The sequence below is a fragment of the Eurypyga helias genome, unplaced genomic scaffold (assembly GCF_000690775.1).
Source record: "Eurypyga helias isolate BGI_N326 unplaced genomic scaffold, ASM69077v1 scaffold42955, whole genome shotgun sequence".
In the NCBI taxonomy this organism is placed as follows: domain Eukaryota; kingdom Metazoa; phylum Chordata; class Aves; order Eurypygiformes; family Eurypygidae; genus Eurypyga; species Eurypyga helias.
Window position 1 is genome coordinate 192 of NW_010252895.1, and position 15786 is coordinate 15977.

Genomic DNA, 15786 nt, shown 5'->3' on the forward strand with positions numbered 1-15786 from the left:
CTAAAGAAGTGCTTCCTACTGTCCAGTCTGAACCTTCCAGGGCACAGCTTTGAACCATTCCCACGTGTCCTGGCACTGGGTACTAGAGAGAAGAGCTCAGCACCTCCCTCTCCACCTCCTCCCCTCCGGAAGATGCAGAGAGCGACTGCATTCTTCCAGGGCTAGAATGAGCACGCCCTTAACTCCCAGGCCTTTGGCCAGTGGGTCTCAGGACTGGGAGGACAGTGCAATATGCTCTTTCCATTACTAACTGCCTTGAGGCTACTAGATAAGATGTGCACACACACACACACATCACAGACGGGATGGTGTGATGTTACTGGGACAAAAGGCAAGCCACAAGGCTTGTCCCAGGAGCAAAGGATGACAGATCATGTATTTGCATTGATTTTACGTGCTTTTAGTTACAACGTCAGTTTATTCCAGAACTGAAGACAAAGGACACCAGGGTAGATTCAGCGTGTCCCAGGATGTTAGAGTCTGCGCAGCAGCTGATGGTGGAAGACCTGTACAACCGAGTTAAGGAGAAGATTGATGACACCAGCTTGTTTAACACGCCGTGCGTGATGGACTTGCAGAGGGCACTTGTGAAGGACAGGCTGGAGACCCCCAGGGATGCTGTGGATGAAGTCTGGCCTAATGTCTTCATAGCAGAAAAGTGAGTGTCAGCTTTCGTCATCGAGTTGCGTGAGATTTCCAGTGAAGGGTCAGGTGGAAGCTGAAGGCGTAACATGTATGACGTGCATCTAATAGCTTTCAGCCTGAGAGAACCCCAAAGCGTTTTTCACAATACGCTCACAGAGACCTCTGTGTGCTGTAAAGTAAATACTTCTGCAATACAATCAGCAGCTTTCCTATGCTATTTTGATGCTCTGACAATTGAGGCGAGGAAAAGGCAAAAACGAGACCAAATTACATGGTTCTGATTGGAATTTGGGCCTGAAATTGGGGCTAAAGTCTTTGTTCTGTAGAAAAGAGTTAAAAAAGAAATGCCATAGCATATACCTAGTGGAAACTGTTAGGTCTTCAGTGCCAGCTGCCTGAGACACTGGGCAAGTGACCAGACAGAATTAGAAGCAGGTGTAGTGTAACGCATCAGTTACGGAGTGGTAAAAATTGACAGATCACCAGCCGGAACCTAGGAGGGCGGGTTGAGTTTAGAATCAAGCTGGAGCGTGCAGCTGGACTGGCGAGTGCGGGTTGCTCATTTGCTTTTCCCAGTCAGTACTGGAAAGAAATACCTGTTGAACTCTCGAAGGACATTAAGGTCTGAGAGGAGCTGCGTGTTGGATGAGTAACACAGCCAGGGAGCTCTGCAGACCTTCTAGCAGACGGCTGCTTTCTTGCCCAGAGTAGGAGCCCTGATATACATCTTTCTTTCTCTTCTGAAGAAGCGTTGCAGTGAACAAAAGCCGTTTGAAGAGACTGGGCATCACGCACGTCCTGAACGCAGCTCATGGTACAGGCGTATACACGGGACCAGGTTTCTACAACGGCCTGAATATCCAATACCTGGGCATTGAAGTGGATGATTTTCCAGATATGGACATCTCCAAACACTTCCGCCCGGCTGCAGAGTTCCTTGACGAAGCATTGCTGACTTACAGGGGTAAGAGGAGAGGATGGCAGTGGTTGCAGAATGCTTGGGGATCAATGGGTGGAAGCGTTACTTTGATAAACAGCCGGTGCCACGCTTGTAATTGGGTGGGAGGCAGATACTTTGTCCTCTGCACCCCGTTACGGTGAGCACTGCTTCCTCATTTCTTCCCTGACTCCTTCAAAAGAGGAGGGGGAAAGCTGATGAGAGGAGGTAGCCCAGCAGCCCCTGCTGCCAGCCCCGTGTCTTCACACTCAGGCAGGCTGTGAGCCACCTCCCTCACCTGCTTTGAAAGTACCCTACTGCTGCAAAGAGGTGAAGCCCTGCTCCAATAAATGCCTCTTTTTAATGTCGGTATCATATAATACCGCATACATACCAATGCATACCTGTACGCTGCGAGCTTCAGTTTTGCCAGGATGTGAAAAGAACAGGCTGATTCACTCAAACCATCCAAACAGCCGGGTTGAACCCCTGGATGTCTACACCCAGGCTACTGTATCGTTTGCTGGACCCCAATTCCACGGCAGCCTGTGGACCTCAGGTGCATACCACTCATTTCGTTGCAGCTTCAGTTAGAAATATCTTTATGGAATTCAGTATGAAAACAAACACCACAATCAGTGATACCACTGGTATTCTTCATGTATGTACTTAATGCATTTCATTTGTGTAGAGAGACAACAGGTTACCTCCTAGCAGAAGTGACAGGAAGGAAGGTGAGAAGTTCTGCGAGTACACAAGTAAGGTTGAGCTAATTTTAATAGCTCACCACCACCAAATGACAGCCCGGCAGGGAAGAGATGGTTTTCCGTGGGGTTAGTGAGCTGAAGGGCTGACACAGGAGGGGATGGATGCAGGGAGACAGAGGAGCCGTGAAAGCAAGCAGAGGGATGAGATCTCCCCCTTTTGGTGAGCTGTTAGATAGGCTTCACTGGCTGCTAAAGCACTGGGAAGGCAACTGAGAATTGTCGTGCTAAGAAAGGTGTTAAAAGACGTTTCGGGGTTGTAGGAATAGGTACATTAGGTAAATACTTGCGGTCGCGTATCAGCAGTCAGCTGGTGTTTAAACTAGCTTCATTAAGTTTCAGCGCAAACAGTTTGATTAAACTGGAGTTTATCACTCATTTAGAAACAGTAATTCCAGTCATTTGGAAGCTAGCAAAGCCTATTTACTCTCTCTTCATATTGTTGAGCTTTTCTTTAACTGTAATCTGCTATAAAAGTAACTTAAAACCCCAATTCTTCTGTGCCAAAGCTTAGTTTTCTGCAAGAGGTGGTTTTTGTGTAAATGCCGTGAAAGAAAGCAGATCCTCAGCCCTGATTCTAGCTCCTGCAGTCGCTGTTTGCAGAATGGTGGGTCCCAGCAGTTTGAAGGAGCTGTATCAACTTGGCAGAGTCAAAATTGACACCCTTCTGCTAGGCGCTTGGCTCTCCTGTTCTGAGACACACCGTGACTACGTGTAACCACCTGAGCGTACCTGGCAAAACAGCAGGGCTGGATTCTGGCAAAGATATACATAAATGAATATAAAATTGGATTTAAGTCCTATCGTTTGCCCTATAAAGTTATTTGGTTATCCTCTCAATACCTTCCTGGGGGGCTAATGCTGCTGTCTCCCCTTTTATATATGGGGAAACTGAGTCATGGGATGCTCCAAAGTCTTACCCTAAGTCAGCCAGCAAGTCGAGAGTACCGTATCGCTCAGCTTTCACCCATGATAAGCTTTCAGATTATCTGGGGAAGTAAAGAGTACAGGTGAAAAGACAAATATTATCTCGATTGTTTTAAAAAGGGCCTGCCCACAGCTTTTGAAACTAATGTGCTTTTTATTCATATATATCTAGATTCTTATTATGGCAAAGCGAACAAATCTTCAGTATTGGTTTCAGTCACTGAAACATAGAATCTGTCTGATTTTTAACACTGTTCAGAGAATGCTTTTCTACTACATATCAGAGCAACCTCTCTGTGTTATTGGAAATAGCTAATTACTTTCATATTCGATATCTGTAGGCAAAATCCTTGTCAGCAGTGAAATGGGCATCAGTCGCTCAGCTGTGCTGGTGGCTGCTTACCTGATGATCTACCACCACATGACCGTTCTGGAGGCTCTGATGACTCTCAGAAAGAAGCGTGCCATTTACCCCAACGATGGCTTTCTGAAGCAGCTGAGGGAGCTCAACGAGAAATTGTTGGAGGAACGAGAGTTGGAGCATACTGGAGATGAAGAAGTCACTCCTAGTCAAAGTCCTGTTGTCCATGCAGGGACTTCTTCCCAGTTGTCCAGAGGTGTGGATTCAGAAAGCATCGTGGGAGCTAAAGCTCACTCCATCACGGTAGAAGAAGAGGACTCCAGCAGCTTGCTGGGCAGTCTTATGAGCTCTTCATCAGTGGAAAGAACTAGCTGGGTTTCCAAACACTCCACCCTCATCAGTGAGGAGGAGGAGGAACACTTGTATGAGGAGTGGAGGAAGAAACAAGGCCTGCCTGCAAAGGAGCCAGGGGTTAGCCATGGAAGAAGAGTATCTCCAGGGCTTCTGGATCAGGAAGGGGAACAATCTGAGGAGGATGTGGAACAGAGGATCCATGACTGGCAGTGCAGAAATGAGAAATATCAAATGGAGGGTCCAGCCAGGGAGGAGGATGGAGATTCCAGCATGGGAGGGAGACCTTACGCGTCAGGTGAATTCAGTGATGTTGAGAGCGTGAGCAGTTTTGAGATCCGAACCCTAAAACAACATCTGGAAGCCAGTAGCTTTAGCAGGATGAGGAGGAGCCGCACAGGCTCTATGTCTTCAGAGAGCACCTGGGACATGTGGAACCAGAGGCTCCTGGAGATTGAGAAGGAAGCTGCTCAGAGGTATCGTTCAAAGAATAAAAGCTGTGGGGAGGGACAGTCCCCAGAAACAGGAAGAAAGGAGAGGGACGTGGACGAGGAGAGTGTGTTTTCAGACAGTAGCTCCTTTTACAATTTCTGCCAAAAGAACAAAGACAAGTTGACTCCTCTAGAAAGGTGGAAGGTCAAGAGGATCCAGTTTGGCTTTCACAAGAAAGATCTTGAACCATCATCATCTCCTGCACCATCTCCAGCAGAAGACGGCAGCCCCGCAGGTGGGGAGGGGACAGAAGGGAAGAGTTTGTCAGATATTAACCTGACTGCTTACCAGGCTTGGAAAACAAAGCGGCAGAAGAAGGTGGGCAGTGAAAGCAAGGAGTTGTTTGTGGAGTTTGCCAAAAGTGAGGATTCTGCTTCAGCTAAAAAGAAGCAGAGGCGCATAGAGCTCCTTGAACGTTCAAAGAAAATTTTAGAGGAAAGCCAGTCCATGTGCAGCTGGGAGACAGACAGTACGATGAGTGGGAGTATCCCCCTGTCAGCTTTCTGGTCCTCGGCGCCTTCTGCGAGCGGTGCTGAGGATGCAGCTTCAGCAGTGAGCCTGCAGACAAATCGTTCATCCCTGTCACAGACCAGGAGCAGCACGGGGGCGATGCAGCCTCAGATGCCAAGCGTACCTCTTCCCAATCTCCCAGTTGGCCCAGGTGACACCATATCCATGGCAAGCATTCAGAACTGGATCGCGAACGTGGTCAGTGAAACGATCGCTCAGAAGCAAAATGAGATCATGATGTTGTCCCGCCCCTCGTCCGCAGTGGCCTCCAGCGTCATGTCAGGGGACCTTGGCAGGCGTGCGGATGATGATAAGGTGTCTCTTCTCAGCGCCCAGAGTGGCTCGTCTCTTGCCACCTCGCAGCTTCGCCAGCAGGACACGCACAGGGCCGAGTCTCAGTCTGTCCTGTCTTGCGGTACCTCCGCGAGCACGAGGACGGAAGGGACCAGTTCAGGCGTGAGGACAACCCAGACAAGCAAGCCACTGTACAGCCTCTTTGCTGATGAAGTTGACCTGAAGAAGCTCAATAGGAAGGAGAAGGAGATGCAAATGGAAATGAGAGAGAAGATGTCAGATTATCAAGTCGAAAAGGTGATCAGAGACAATAAACGCAGCACTTTATTCAAAAAAAAGATTACCAAAGGAGAGGATAATGAAACAGAAGATGACAGAGAGGGTACCACAGACAGCCATGGGCGCCCCTTGCAAGCAGAACTTGACAGACCTGATAGGCTCCTTGATCTGTCCAGTCAGGCCGCCAACACAGGTGCACTGAAGTCTGAGACAGAGACCGAAGTTACCAAGTGGCTCAGAGGCCTGAGGGCAGAACGAGAACCACCGTCATATTACGATCAGAGTGAGAAGGCCAGGGGGAGATACAGCAGGTCATCCAAAGTTAGAGAGATGGATTCTGAAACATCCAGTTACAGATTCTCTAGATCCCAAAGGGAAGAGCTAGACAGCTGTTCTTCCTACGAGTCAAATGGAGATTCACTGAGAACCGTGTCAAGATTTTCCTCTGCTTCTGCGAAAGAGGACAGCAAGATGTACAAGTTCTCAAGGTCAAGGGTCAGTGAGACGACAAGTTCCAGAGAAAAGAGCCCAGAGCTGCATGTTTTCAGCCAAACGCCTGAACCATCCTTGGACTCTGAATCACCGGAACCCTCTACACAGAGTCGAGTTAGATCTCACCATGTGGAGGCGTGTGAAGAGGAGGCCAGGTCAGATATGTCAGAGTTTGGAGCTAAGAGAAAGTTCACCCAGAGCTTTTCCAAGTCTGAAGAGGATGGAAAGAAGGAGGCGAAAGTGGAACAAAGCGAAGAAAGATTTGCATCTCGACAGTTCTCTGAGCACAGGCGAAGCATGCGTAAGGAAGAGGAAGAAGAGGTGGATGATGATGCCATTATCGCTGCTTGGAGAAGCCGACTGGAAGAAACTACGGCGAAGCTTCAACGGAGAAGGGAAGAGTGACCAAGATCAGATTGTAGGAACACAAGCAGAGCCACGGAGTCCCTGAATCACTCATCATTATATTTCTGATAATCCTTTGTGGTTTGTAGGGCATTTCCTGCAGATAGTTCTCTTCTTAATCAAAAGCGATAAAGGGAAGAGGTCAAGTTTTGGAAGTGTTTGTGGTTTGTCAGAAAGAAGATGCTAGTGTTAAATGATCAATGTAGGTAGGAACACAATGTTAGAAGCCATTAGGAGCCAGACAACGCTTCAGCAGCAGAAGCAAGTAATGGTGGCACCTCAGTTCAAAAGACCAATCACATCCCATTTTGGTTATTTCAATCTCCTGGTCTCGTTACAGACTGGACATATTTTTTCTAGGATCTTTTTGATCACAAATGGAAGAAGCCTACAGCCTTTTCTAGGAACTTGAAGAATGTTCCTCTCTTAATCAGTTTTACCTTATACCGCCGAGAAGATATTGCCAGGTAGGCTCCTTTTTCTGCACCGGCCTTAGGAATGTCTACCCAAATAAACCAGTTCAGGGCAATCCATGTACTGTTTGACTTCACCACGTAGCGAAGCAAAGTGAAATATTAGAAAAAAGAAGATGCCTCCTTTTTCGAAGTTCAATGCAGTAATGAATGTATTCCTGTTTTCTATTAGATGGAGTCATCTCTGCTCCTGTATGGTTGGTTCCTGCTAATAACTTTGGGTCAACAAAGGAAAAATGCAGTAATATTAACAGCCACCTAAAAATCATGTTCTGATGAAGTTAAAGAGACGGCGTTAGGTGTAGGGTTAGTGTTAGGTTAGGCTGGGTGTCTGAAGTACCGGCTTCAGTTTGGTTTATGTATGCGGCTCAGCTAAGTCTGTGGGTTTATGTCTATGGTCAGATTGTCATGTATTCATTTTCAACACGGTCGCCTTAAAAGTCAAGAGTGATACACAAACTGACCTCATAATAAAATGGTGTATAACCAAAGCATTGGTATAAGGCACCATGCACCTAAGGGCAAACTGTGTGTCTGATGAATGTGGTACCTGGAAGATCGTTTTTGGGGGATGGGAGGTTTAGTTGGCGTGCTGCAGTTAATGCATTATTTGTATCGTGAGCCCACTTTTCAGAGGGAGTGGAAGAAGCAGTCTCCACGTTAACCAAGTGGCACCAAGTTCGGAGCCTCGGGTCTCCCCACGCCCCACCGAGCCTCGTGAGCTGTGTGACATGACCTGCCAGGCCTGCCGCAGCGTTGCTCGCGTGGCTCGTGTGATGCCATGTTTTTGACCCGTCGAAGCACCCGACTTTGTCACCAGTCAACATCCTCCACCTCTCTCGTATGAACACCTAGGCCGGTTTCTCCTGATTTTCTGCATCTGTTCCCTCTTGCGTATGGGCTGTATTTGGAAACAACAGGACACTCTGGCAGCGCTGAGTATAAAACAACAATGGAGAGATGCTGCAGTACTTCTGTCTCAGGGAGTTTTGTCTTTGTCTCGTCAACTCCTTTCTCTCCCACCACCACGCTTGGAGCTCACTGTTGTGCTAGTACCTCTCCCTATTTTAATTGTCTAATAGAGACCGTAAGCTCCGCAGGGCAAGGGCCTGGTCTTTGTCCTTGTCCCTGTGACGCCACTCACATCAGCAGTGCTATCTAAATAATGGTTACTGATAACAAAATGCAGCTGCCAATTTTCCTAAACTTGGAATCATTTCTCTCAACTCTAACTCTCTGATTAGACATTATCCCTGCTTCTCTGAAGAGAAAGATGACTCTGACAGCCAGGACTAGGGTAAATGATAGCTACTTATTATCGGGTGAATGGAGTCTCAAAATCAGGTGACTGAACAATAACAGGGGTAGAAAAATAAGAGAAAGAACGTATTTTACTTGTGTGGGGTTTTTGTGGTTTTTTTTTTTTTTTTGAGTAAACAAAGATTACATTTTTGAAGTACGTAAGGAACATGGCCTTGGTAATGTTTCAGGCACCCAGAGATGCTGTAAGGTTTATAATGTGCTTCTTCTACAATATAATACAATGCATCCCTTGTTTCTGCATATTTTTGTGAGTGTTATTTCATTGAAGTAGCGGAATTCAAGGCTTTGCTCCACATTCTGGGATTTTATATCTAATTTCTGCAACGTGTGTTAGGATAGGCCCTTTCCCCCTTCATCCCCGGTGAAGCTGCCCTGTGGAAAACAACTCCGTGTGTGCCTATTTGGAGCTTGCTTTAATTTCTGCCGAGGAAAGGGCCTTAAGTTGCCGTGGATCAAAGTGGGGGGCTGCGCAGAACCTTCTGATACTGAATTTACTTTTTCATCAAAGGCTGGTTCCCTCTGAAAAGCCTCGCTCCCGCTTCCGACGGCTGGCTGCTGTTCTCCACAGAAAGACCCGTCCCTGCAGTACTGCAGGGGGCACCGCGGCGGTGGAAGATGAGCGAGCGTTACACGGTGTAGTAATTGGTTTCATTTCGCACTGCACAGCACAGCCTTTGTTTGGGGATCGTTTTGATTTAAACAGTAATCTAGGTCTGCCGCGGAAATAAATTATTCAGGACCGAGGGGCAGAATATGGTTCTGTAACAAGCCTGAGCCAAACCATCCTGATAGCGAGTTTTGACCCTTCTGGGAAAGGGTTAAGTGGGTTCTGCTGACTCACGGAGGTAGGTGGCTTATTAGTTCACTTGTGTAAAAGGGAGATAAAAATGGTTTGCTGGGGAGAGGCCATCTAAGATGCTGGCTGAGCAGTCATGAGGGAAAAGCCTTAGAAATAGCTGAACTTTATTTTCTTATTGCTTATATCCTTGTTAATAAAGCCAAACCCCCAAAGCAATAAGGGGGTGGGGATCGTTTTGGACTCCATTCAGTGTACGGCCTGTGCTTGAAGGCGAGATGGGAAAGGCTCCAGCTCACAGGTATAAATTACATGAAACAGTGACACAAAGACCTTGCATGGTGAAAATATTAAAGCATTCAGTCATAAGACCAATAACCAGGAGAGACAGAAATGGAAAGGTTGAAGGCAGGCTAGAAAGTCAGGTTTTAAGATGAGAATTTAGAAGGAGATGGGGAATCGGTGAAAGGGGAGAGGTCTGCGCAGATTGTTTCAGGTGACCAGAGCTGCAGAGTGAATGGTTTTTCAGCGATGACACTGGTCTGACACTAGATTAAGAGAGTAGGTAAGTATCCATATTTATCTAGGGAGGATTTTTCAGCAGAGATGTGCTGGGGCTGATGTTTTTGCTCAGCCTCAGTTTGCTGCTGTAGGCATGAGGGGGGTTTTGGCACTGTGTAGTCGAAGGTGAAAGTGCAAGGAGCACCCATACAGTCAGTTAAGAATGTAAACACAGGAACATCAGGAAGGCTGTATGGGGTCAGACCAAAGGTCCGTCTGGCTCAATATCCTGTCTCTGACAGTGAACAGTGGTGAATACCTGGGGAAGAATATAAGAGCAGTGATATAAGCGATAGTTCCCCAGCATGATCTTCCAGCTTCTCATCATTTGCAACTCAAGGACTTCCTGAGCCAGATGTGATGGTTCTGTATTTAATAGCCCTGGATAGATTTTCCTTCCATGGAGGTGCCTAGTCCTTCCTGAGTTACAGCCGTTACAGCCTCGTACCCACTAGCTCCCGCGATCTCTTGTGGCAAGAAGTCCCACACCTTACCCTGCAGTGAATGCTGAGCCATTCCTGTTGGTCAGCTCTGAACCTCCTCCGATGCCAAGATGATCTCTGGTTAGTATCGACGTGCCCCACAAGGTTTTACCCGCCTCTGTCACGATGCCCCATCCTTAGCTCTCCGTTTTTCAGCCCGAGTTACTCATTTGTTTTACGGGACCTGCTCCATGATATTCCTGGCCATTCTCCAAACCCCCTGCGCTTCTGCTTTCTTGTGCTGGAGGTGAGGGACCAAATGCTCACACAGTATTCCTGGTGCAGGTGCAGCAGGGATTTGTCCTGTGGCGTAATAACCTTCCTTGTTCAGTTCCGTCTTCCTTTTCTCTTAACTCCTAACCGTTTGCATGCTCTTTTGGGCTGTTTCTGAGCACCAAGGCGACATTTGCATGGAACTGTTATTTATATCCACAAAACCGTGTTGCTGGATGGCAAGATCATAATTTCATATGTTAAGTTTTCCTGTGTGTAATGCTTCCCATTCGTTAGCCTTGGATTTCATCTGCCGTCGTAGTGCTCAGTCCCGTGAAGTCCTTCTGCATTTTTTCACAGCCAGCCTCTCATTCCTACTGCTCTTGTTTCCTTAATGTCCTTTGAACAACGCAGAATCCCAGCGTACGTGGGAAGCGAAGATGTTAAGGAGGGGTACGTGAGCGAGAAGCCCATTTGATGTTGGTCTGAGTGACGTAAGAAGGAAGAAAGCGATGAAAGCTGGAGAGCTAGGAGATAAGAAAGTTCAAAAAGAGATCTAAAGGCAGTAGGGAAATTAAGGAGGAGCCTACCTTGGACGGAGACGGTAAGATACGCACGTAAGACAAAGAGGCTAATGCTAAGTATTAATTTGTTTAGATGTATAAAATCTGGGGAAAGGTTATGGGGCAACCTCTGTGGGAAAGAAGGAGATGGTGGGATTTACAGAAAGTAGAGGTTTGTGAGAGATGTGAAGGGGAACGGTGAGAGAGGTGACAGACATTAGTGGGACATAGGTGATAAAATTACATTTGTGCTAGACTGGGAATTCAGAGTGGCAGAGGCAAGTTCAGAAGGAAGCGGAAATGTGCCAGACATGAGTTGTTCCTGGTGTAACAGCTGCACCCTGCACGGTAGTTAGTACTCCTAGGTGTGGGGCCATGGCCCGTTTCCACCCCCCACCCAGGATTTTCAGGGCAGTTTGATTTATTGCACGCAGCACTCGTTTAAACTGGATAATTTTTAAAGGAGTTTAGCACCATTTCCTTCTTTTACAGCTCCTTGAGAACTGTTTACGCATTAGCTGTAGCGGAGAGCGAGGTGAACTACGAGACACAAAGTTCTACTCGGGGATGGTTACGTTGCATTGCCTGCCTTTCCTCAAAGCGTTCTGCTAAAATACACTCAATATAGACTTTGTAACATGGAGACACCATATGCATGACCTTCCTAAATGTATAGACAATCCAACAGAGATGCAGAAAATACGTGATTGATATAGTCTAGGGCTTGGAAACAGACGCTGCGTGCTCATGTACTCTGGTAAAATCTCTTTGAGAGCTCCCTACTTATTCTCTGGAATTTTGCTAGTCATTTAGAAAAATGAAAGTGAGTTAAATCTCTGGCTGTTTCTAATTGTGAAGAAAACTTCCCAAATTGGAATGATGCGTAACAAAATAAACAGTTCTCTAGAGAGGTGGGAGCATAGCTCTGAGTGGCATGTGAATTGCCCCAGTCACCTCAGCGAGGTGCTAACTTATTTACCCAAGAGTAATAATTTAAATTCCAGTGAGATTTGTTACGTTGTTCTTAATGTAAAAAATGGAGAGAGCTTCAAAGTACGTGTAATTAGGTTGCGTATTGCCAGTACCAGCAGAATCTACTGACAGGAACGCCCTGTTGTTTTGGGTACCCCTAGGAACAGATATTTTTTGGCTGTGGAAGAATCCTAGCCCTTTTTTTTCTTTTTCCCTAGATTGCCTTTCATTCTTCAGCACATTTCAGTGTGTTCAGGAGCTGATTTCATGTTGCTTCCATCTATCCCCCTGTCACAGCCATTCAGTAGCTTCTGAGCTTGGTGTTTTCCCGTGACTCCTGTTCCCCTTGCTACAGGGTGCACACACACAGACATAAAGGGAAAACATTATCTGTGACTTAGAAAAGTCGGCAACAATATGAATTCAGTTCTTCCCAGGACCAACAGGTTAATGTACATGTTGGGATGTCTAAGCCAAGTTATCCCGGTGTGGCGATGGAAGACTGTTGTAGAGAGCAGAAGGGGGAGGACATCCTATCTGTGTTCTGAATTGCGTGTCAAAGATTCTTATTTGCATGTATCTTTAAAACAGGCAAATTCAATCCTTACACAGGAGTGTAACTGCTTCCACATACTGTTCATGCCTGCAGGTAAATTGGTACTTTTAGTTAAGATATGTGTGCCCTGGAAGCCATAAATGTTTCTTGGAAAACGAGCTTCATTGTTACCTAGGGAGAGAACAGTGTCGCTGCAAAATCAATCAATCAACCAACCAATCAATCAATCAATCAATCACTTCTTTTTTCTAGTGCCCCTTCATGCCAACATGCTTGAATGCTTTACAGTCATTAAATTACATCAAAGAACACACCACAGAATGGGCAAGGACAGATCAATAAATCTTAAAACCTGATTCAAACTTCCCAAGGCCTCTGCACAATGAAAGGAAGGATGACTCCAGTCAGAAGGGCACGCGTGCCCATAAAATTGAACCAAGACATACGTGACGCTAGTTAGAAGACAGAAACATTTAAAGAAACTGCATTGCTGTTGCATCACCCAACTACCAACAGCATTTACCTGGAGCTCGGTGTCTTCAGAGTTTTTTTGGACTTCCGAGTGATATCAGAAAGTAACCATGGTGGCAAGTACTGCGTACAACTGGCCAGACAGCTGTGTGCTTCAGGCCACATCCTGCCAGGAACATGCTAACTTCAGAGATGTGCCTGTCTGTGATCTCTCCATTTGACTGTTGCAGGGCACCAGGTCAAAGAAAGGTGCAGCACACATGGGCTGGTCTGAAACATTGTGTGACTGGTCCATCTTCATGGATCATCCCAGCAGTTACATCTTTGCGATCACTCTGTACTGAACTCAAACCCAGTCAAAAGCCATCCGTTAGTTTGGCAGTCTCTCCCCCTCCTTGCTGGAAAGGAGAGCTTTAGGAAACCAGGGTAACCTTTAGGAAACTACCGATTAATGAGGAGCTTTGTACGTTTTGCTCATAGAAACTTCCCGGTAGCAGTCATAACCTGTGAAGGTTCATTCCCAGAGCAGATAAAATGACCACAGGCCTAACCACATTCAGGACTAAATGCAAAACCCCCTTTCTGCAACTTAAACTTCCCTCCCTCGATAATTTTGCAAGGCATGTGCTCCTTAGCCTGTGAATTGGATCAAAAGTATTGCCTAGAGGCAAAGGGTCAGAGGAGATGCTGCACATGAAAAGCAGGAGGCCCTCAAAAGGGTGCAACCTCAGTTGCTGAACAGACACCACAAATAGGATGGATAAAAGCCCACATGAGACTCTGGTATGTGAGCAAGCAGAAGCCAACAGTTGCCCCTCAGGAATACAGTATAAAGCTTCCAGTTCTGCAGGAGACGTGATCTGAAAGTCTGCTTCCTGGGAGGAATCACACCTGAACTGCTGCATGGTGCCGCAGTTGCATAATTTAATAGTTGTCCTGTTTCATCCCAAGGCGAGTGTTCTTTGTGGTAGTGTACATATGAAATTTGTAAGTCATTAGGGATAAAAGGGTCTATGCAAGAAAAGGTCAGACATCATCCTCATGACTGGCAGAAGGGTCCGTATTAAAACAAAGAAGGTATTTGATTTCCTTTTGAACGTGGGCAGATGATTCAGGCCCACCTGCCCTTCATATGCTCTGTCTCTCCCCTTCCCATCTCCTCTTTTGAAACAGATTTAAGTCCATCTACTTTTATATTTTCAAACAAAACCCATAAAAGGGCCATAAATATCATGACTCGCTAAAATGAAAGCTGTTTTCTTCTCCTCCCAGGAGACTCCTGCCTGAGAGAGAGAGACAGAAAGAGTTCACCTCTTTGAAAATTTCCTCCTCTGTTGAAGTAAAGCTGGTATCTAAGAGCAGTCTTCAAGGCTTTGTTCTTACCATCTTGACCTGGCTTTGTACCGGCTTCCCTCTGTATTGCTTGTGGAAGTGTGAAGGACGGGGCTAGGGGAAGGAGTTTTGGCTATCACTGGCAGAGCAAGGGTCATGCTTGGAAAGAGATTTCATTGTGGTTTCAGAAAACGTTATAAACTCAGTGCACCAGCAAGAAGAATGAAGAGACTCATTCCTCTCCTGGATCAGACCGGTGATCCTCCCCTTCTGTTTCTGATGTTGGCCAGGACCAGATGCACCGCAGAAGGTAGAAAGAAAGTTTAAGTGGGCAATTATGGAATAACCTGCCCTCAGTAAAATTTTCTCCCTGCTTGGCCCAAAGCCCTCCTTCATCTCTCTGCCTTGGTTAGAGTTCAAGTCTGTGCCCTGGAGCACGACGGCTTCTTTCCCTTCCAAACTGCTTTTCATCCTGGCCTGTCTAGTGTAGCTGCCTGTGAGAGTGGTGTGATGGGATGTACAGGTCCTGTCCGTCGAGAGCCTGTGACACATCACAGCCGTAGTGGGAAGAGAGGCAGAGAGGTGAAGAGTAGGCGAGGGAGGAGAGCGTAAACTCCGATGAAATATCCGTCAGGAAGATGGAAAGAAGAGTGAGTGGCTGAGAAACTAATTGCTGCCTGCTGACCTGGGCTGTGGAGATAGCTGCAAGTGAGCGTTTTTGCTTTTCAGAGATTGCAGCCTGGAGCACGCTAGGAAAGGCAGCTCTTCGTTGCAATTAGTGTTCATCAATACTTCCCCTTATATATAGATATATATGTATGTTTGGGGTTTTTTTAAAGCTGTAGAATTATGAGGGTAGCCTTGAAAAAACTATTCTGTTATACTCTGTGGGAGTGTTTTCCTCCTCTGAAGTTCACTACTCATTTCTGAAAAAGTACTGGAGTAATCTGGAGCTACGAGACGTCGAGCACCAATGAAAATTTAGGAACCCAAAGTCACGTTTTCCTGTCTAGGTCCTTGCCTCTATCTTACAAACAGAGGTGGCTGCTCACGCTTCCAAGAGGAGCAAAGAGTGTGCCTGAAGGTGTCGTGGGGGTTACCGGCTTCTGTGGGTTGGTTTGATCATTGCAGGGTGCGTCGACGGTCATGTGACAGAATGCCGGGTGAGCCAGTGCGAGGGTTAGAACGGTCCGACACGTAAAGGCTCTTGGCTTCTTAGGTGGTGTCCCCATTACCTCTGTGTTCCCACTTTACCATGGCATGTATTAACCAAGTTCCAGGGAATGCTTAATGTACTTTCTAGACAGATACTTTCTGCAGTATACAGGTTGAATGGCAGCTTTCACTTCCTTGTCCAGGAGTTCAGCAGTTCCTAGAGAGAGGGAAGGAATATCTAGATCTTGGATCATATCCAAGCCTCAGTAATGATTAATTTCACTCCCACAGTATCCACAGTTTCCCATATTCCTTCCCCTTTAAAAGTGCTGCAAAGTGACCCTGAGTTTTCTGTGTGATGGGTGTTGAAATCTCACCCCGTTCCCCGGATGCCCCCCAAGGTGTTCCAAGCATCCTGCTGGTGTTGATTGT

At 46.6% G+C, this 15786-nt stretch overlaps 1 protein-coding gene across 1 annotated transcript; it reads left to right on the forward strand.

Annotated features, from left to right (window-relative positions):
• Nucleotides 1–470: 470 nt before the first annotated feature.
• On the forward strand, nucleotides 471–6457 carry DUSP27 (dual specificity phosphatase 27 (putative)). Its single transcript, XM_010152502.1, has 4 exons — nucleotides 471–658; nucleotides 1392–1609; nucleotides 3615–3832; nucleotides 3881–6457. The coding sequence occupies exons 1-4, from the start codon at nucleotides 471–473 to the stop codon at nucleotides 6455–6457; spliced, it is 3201 nt and encodes a 1066-aa protein (XP_010150804.1).
• Nucleotides 6458–15786: the final 9329 nt, after the last annotated feature.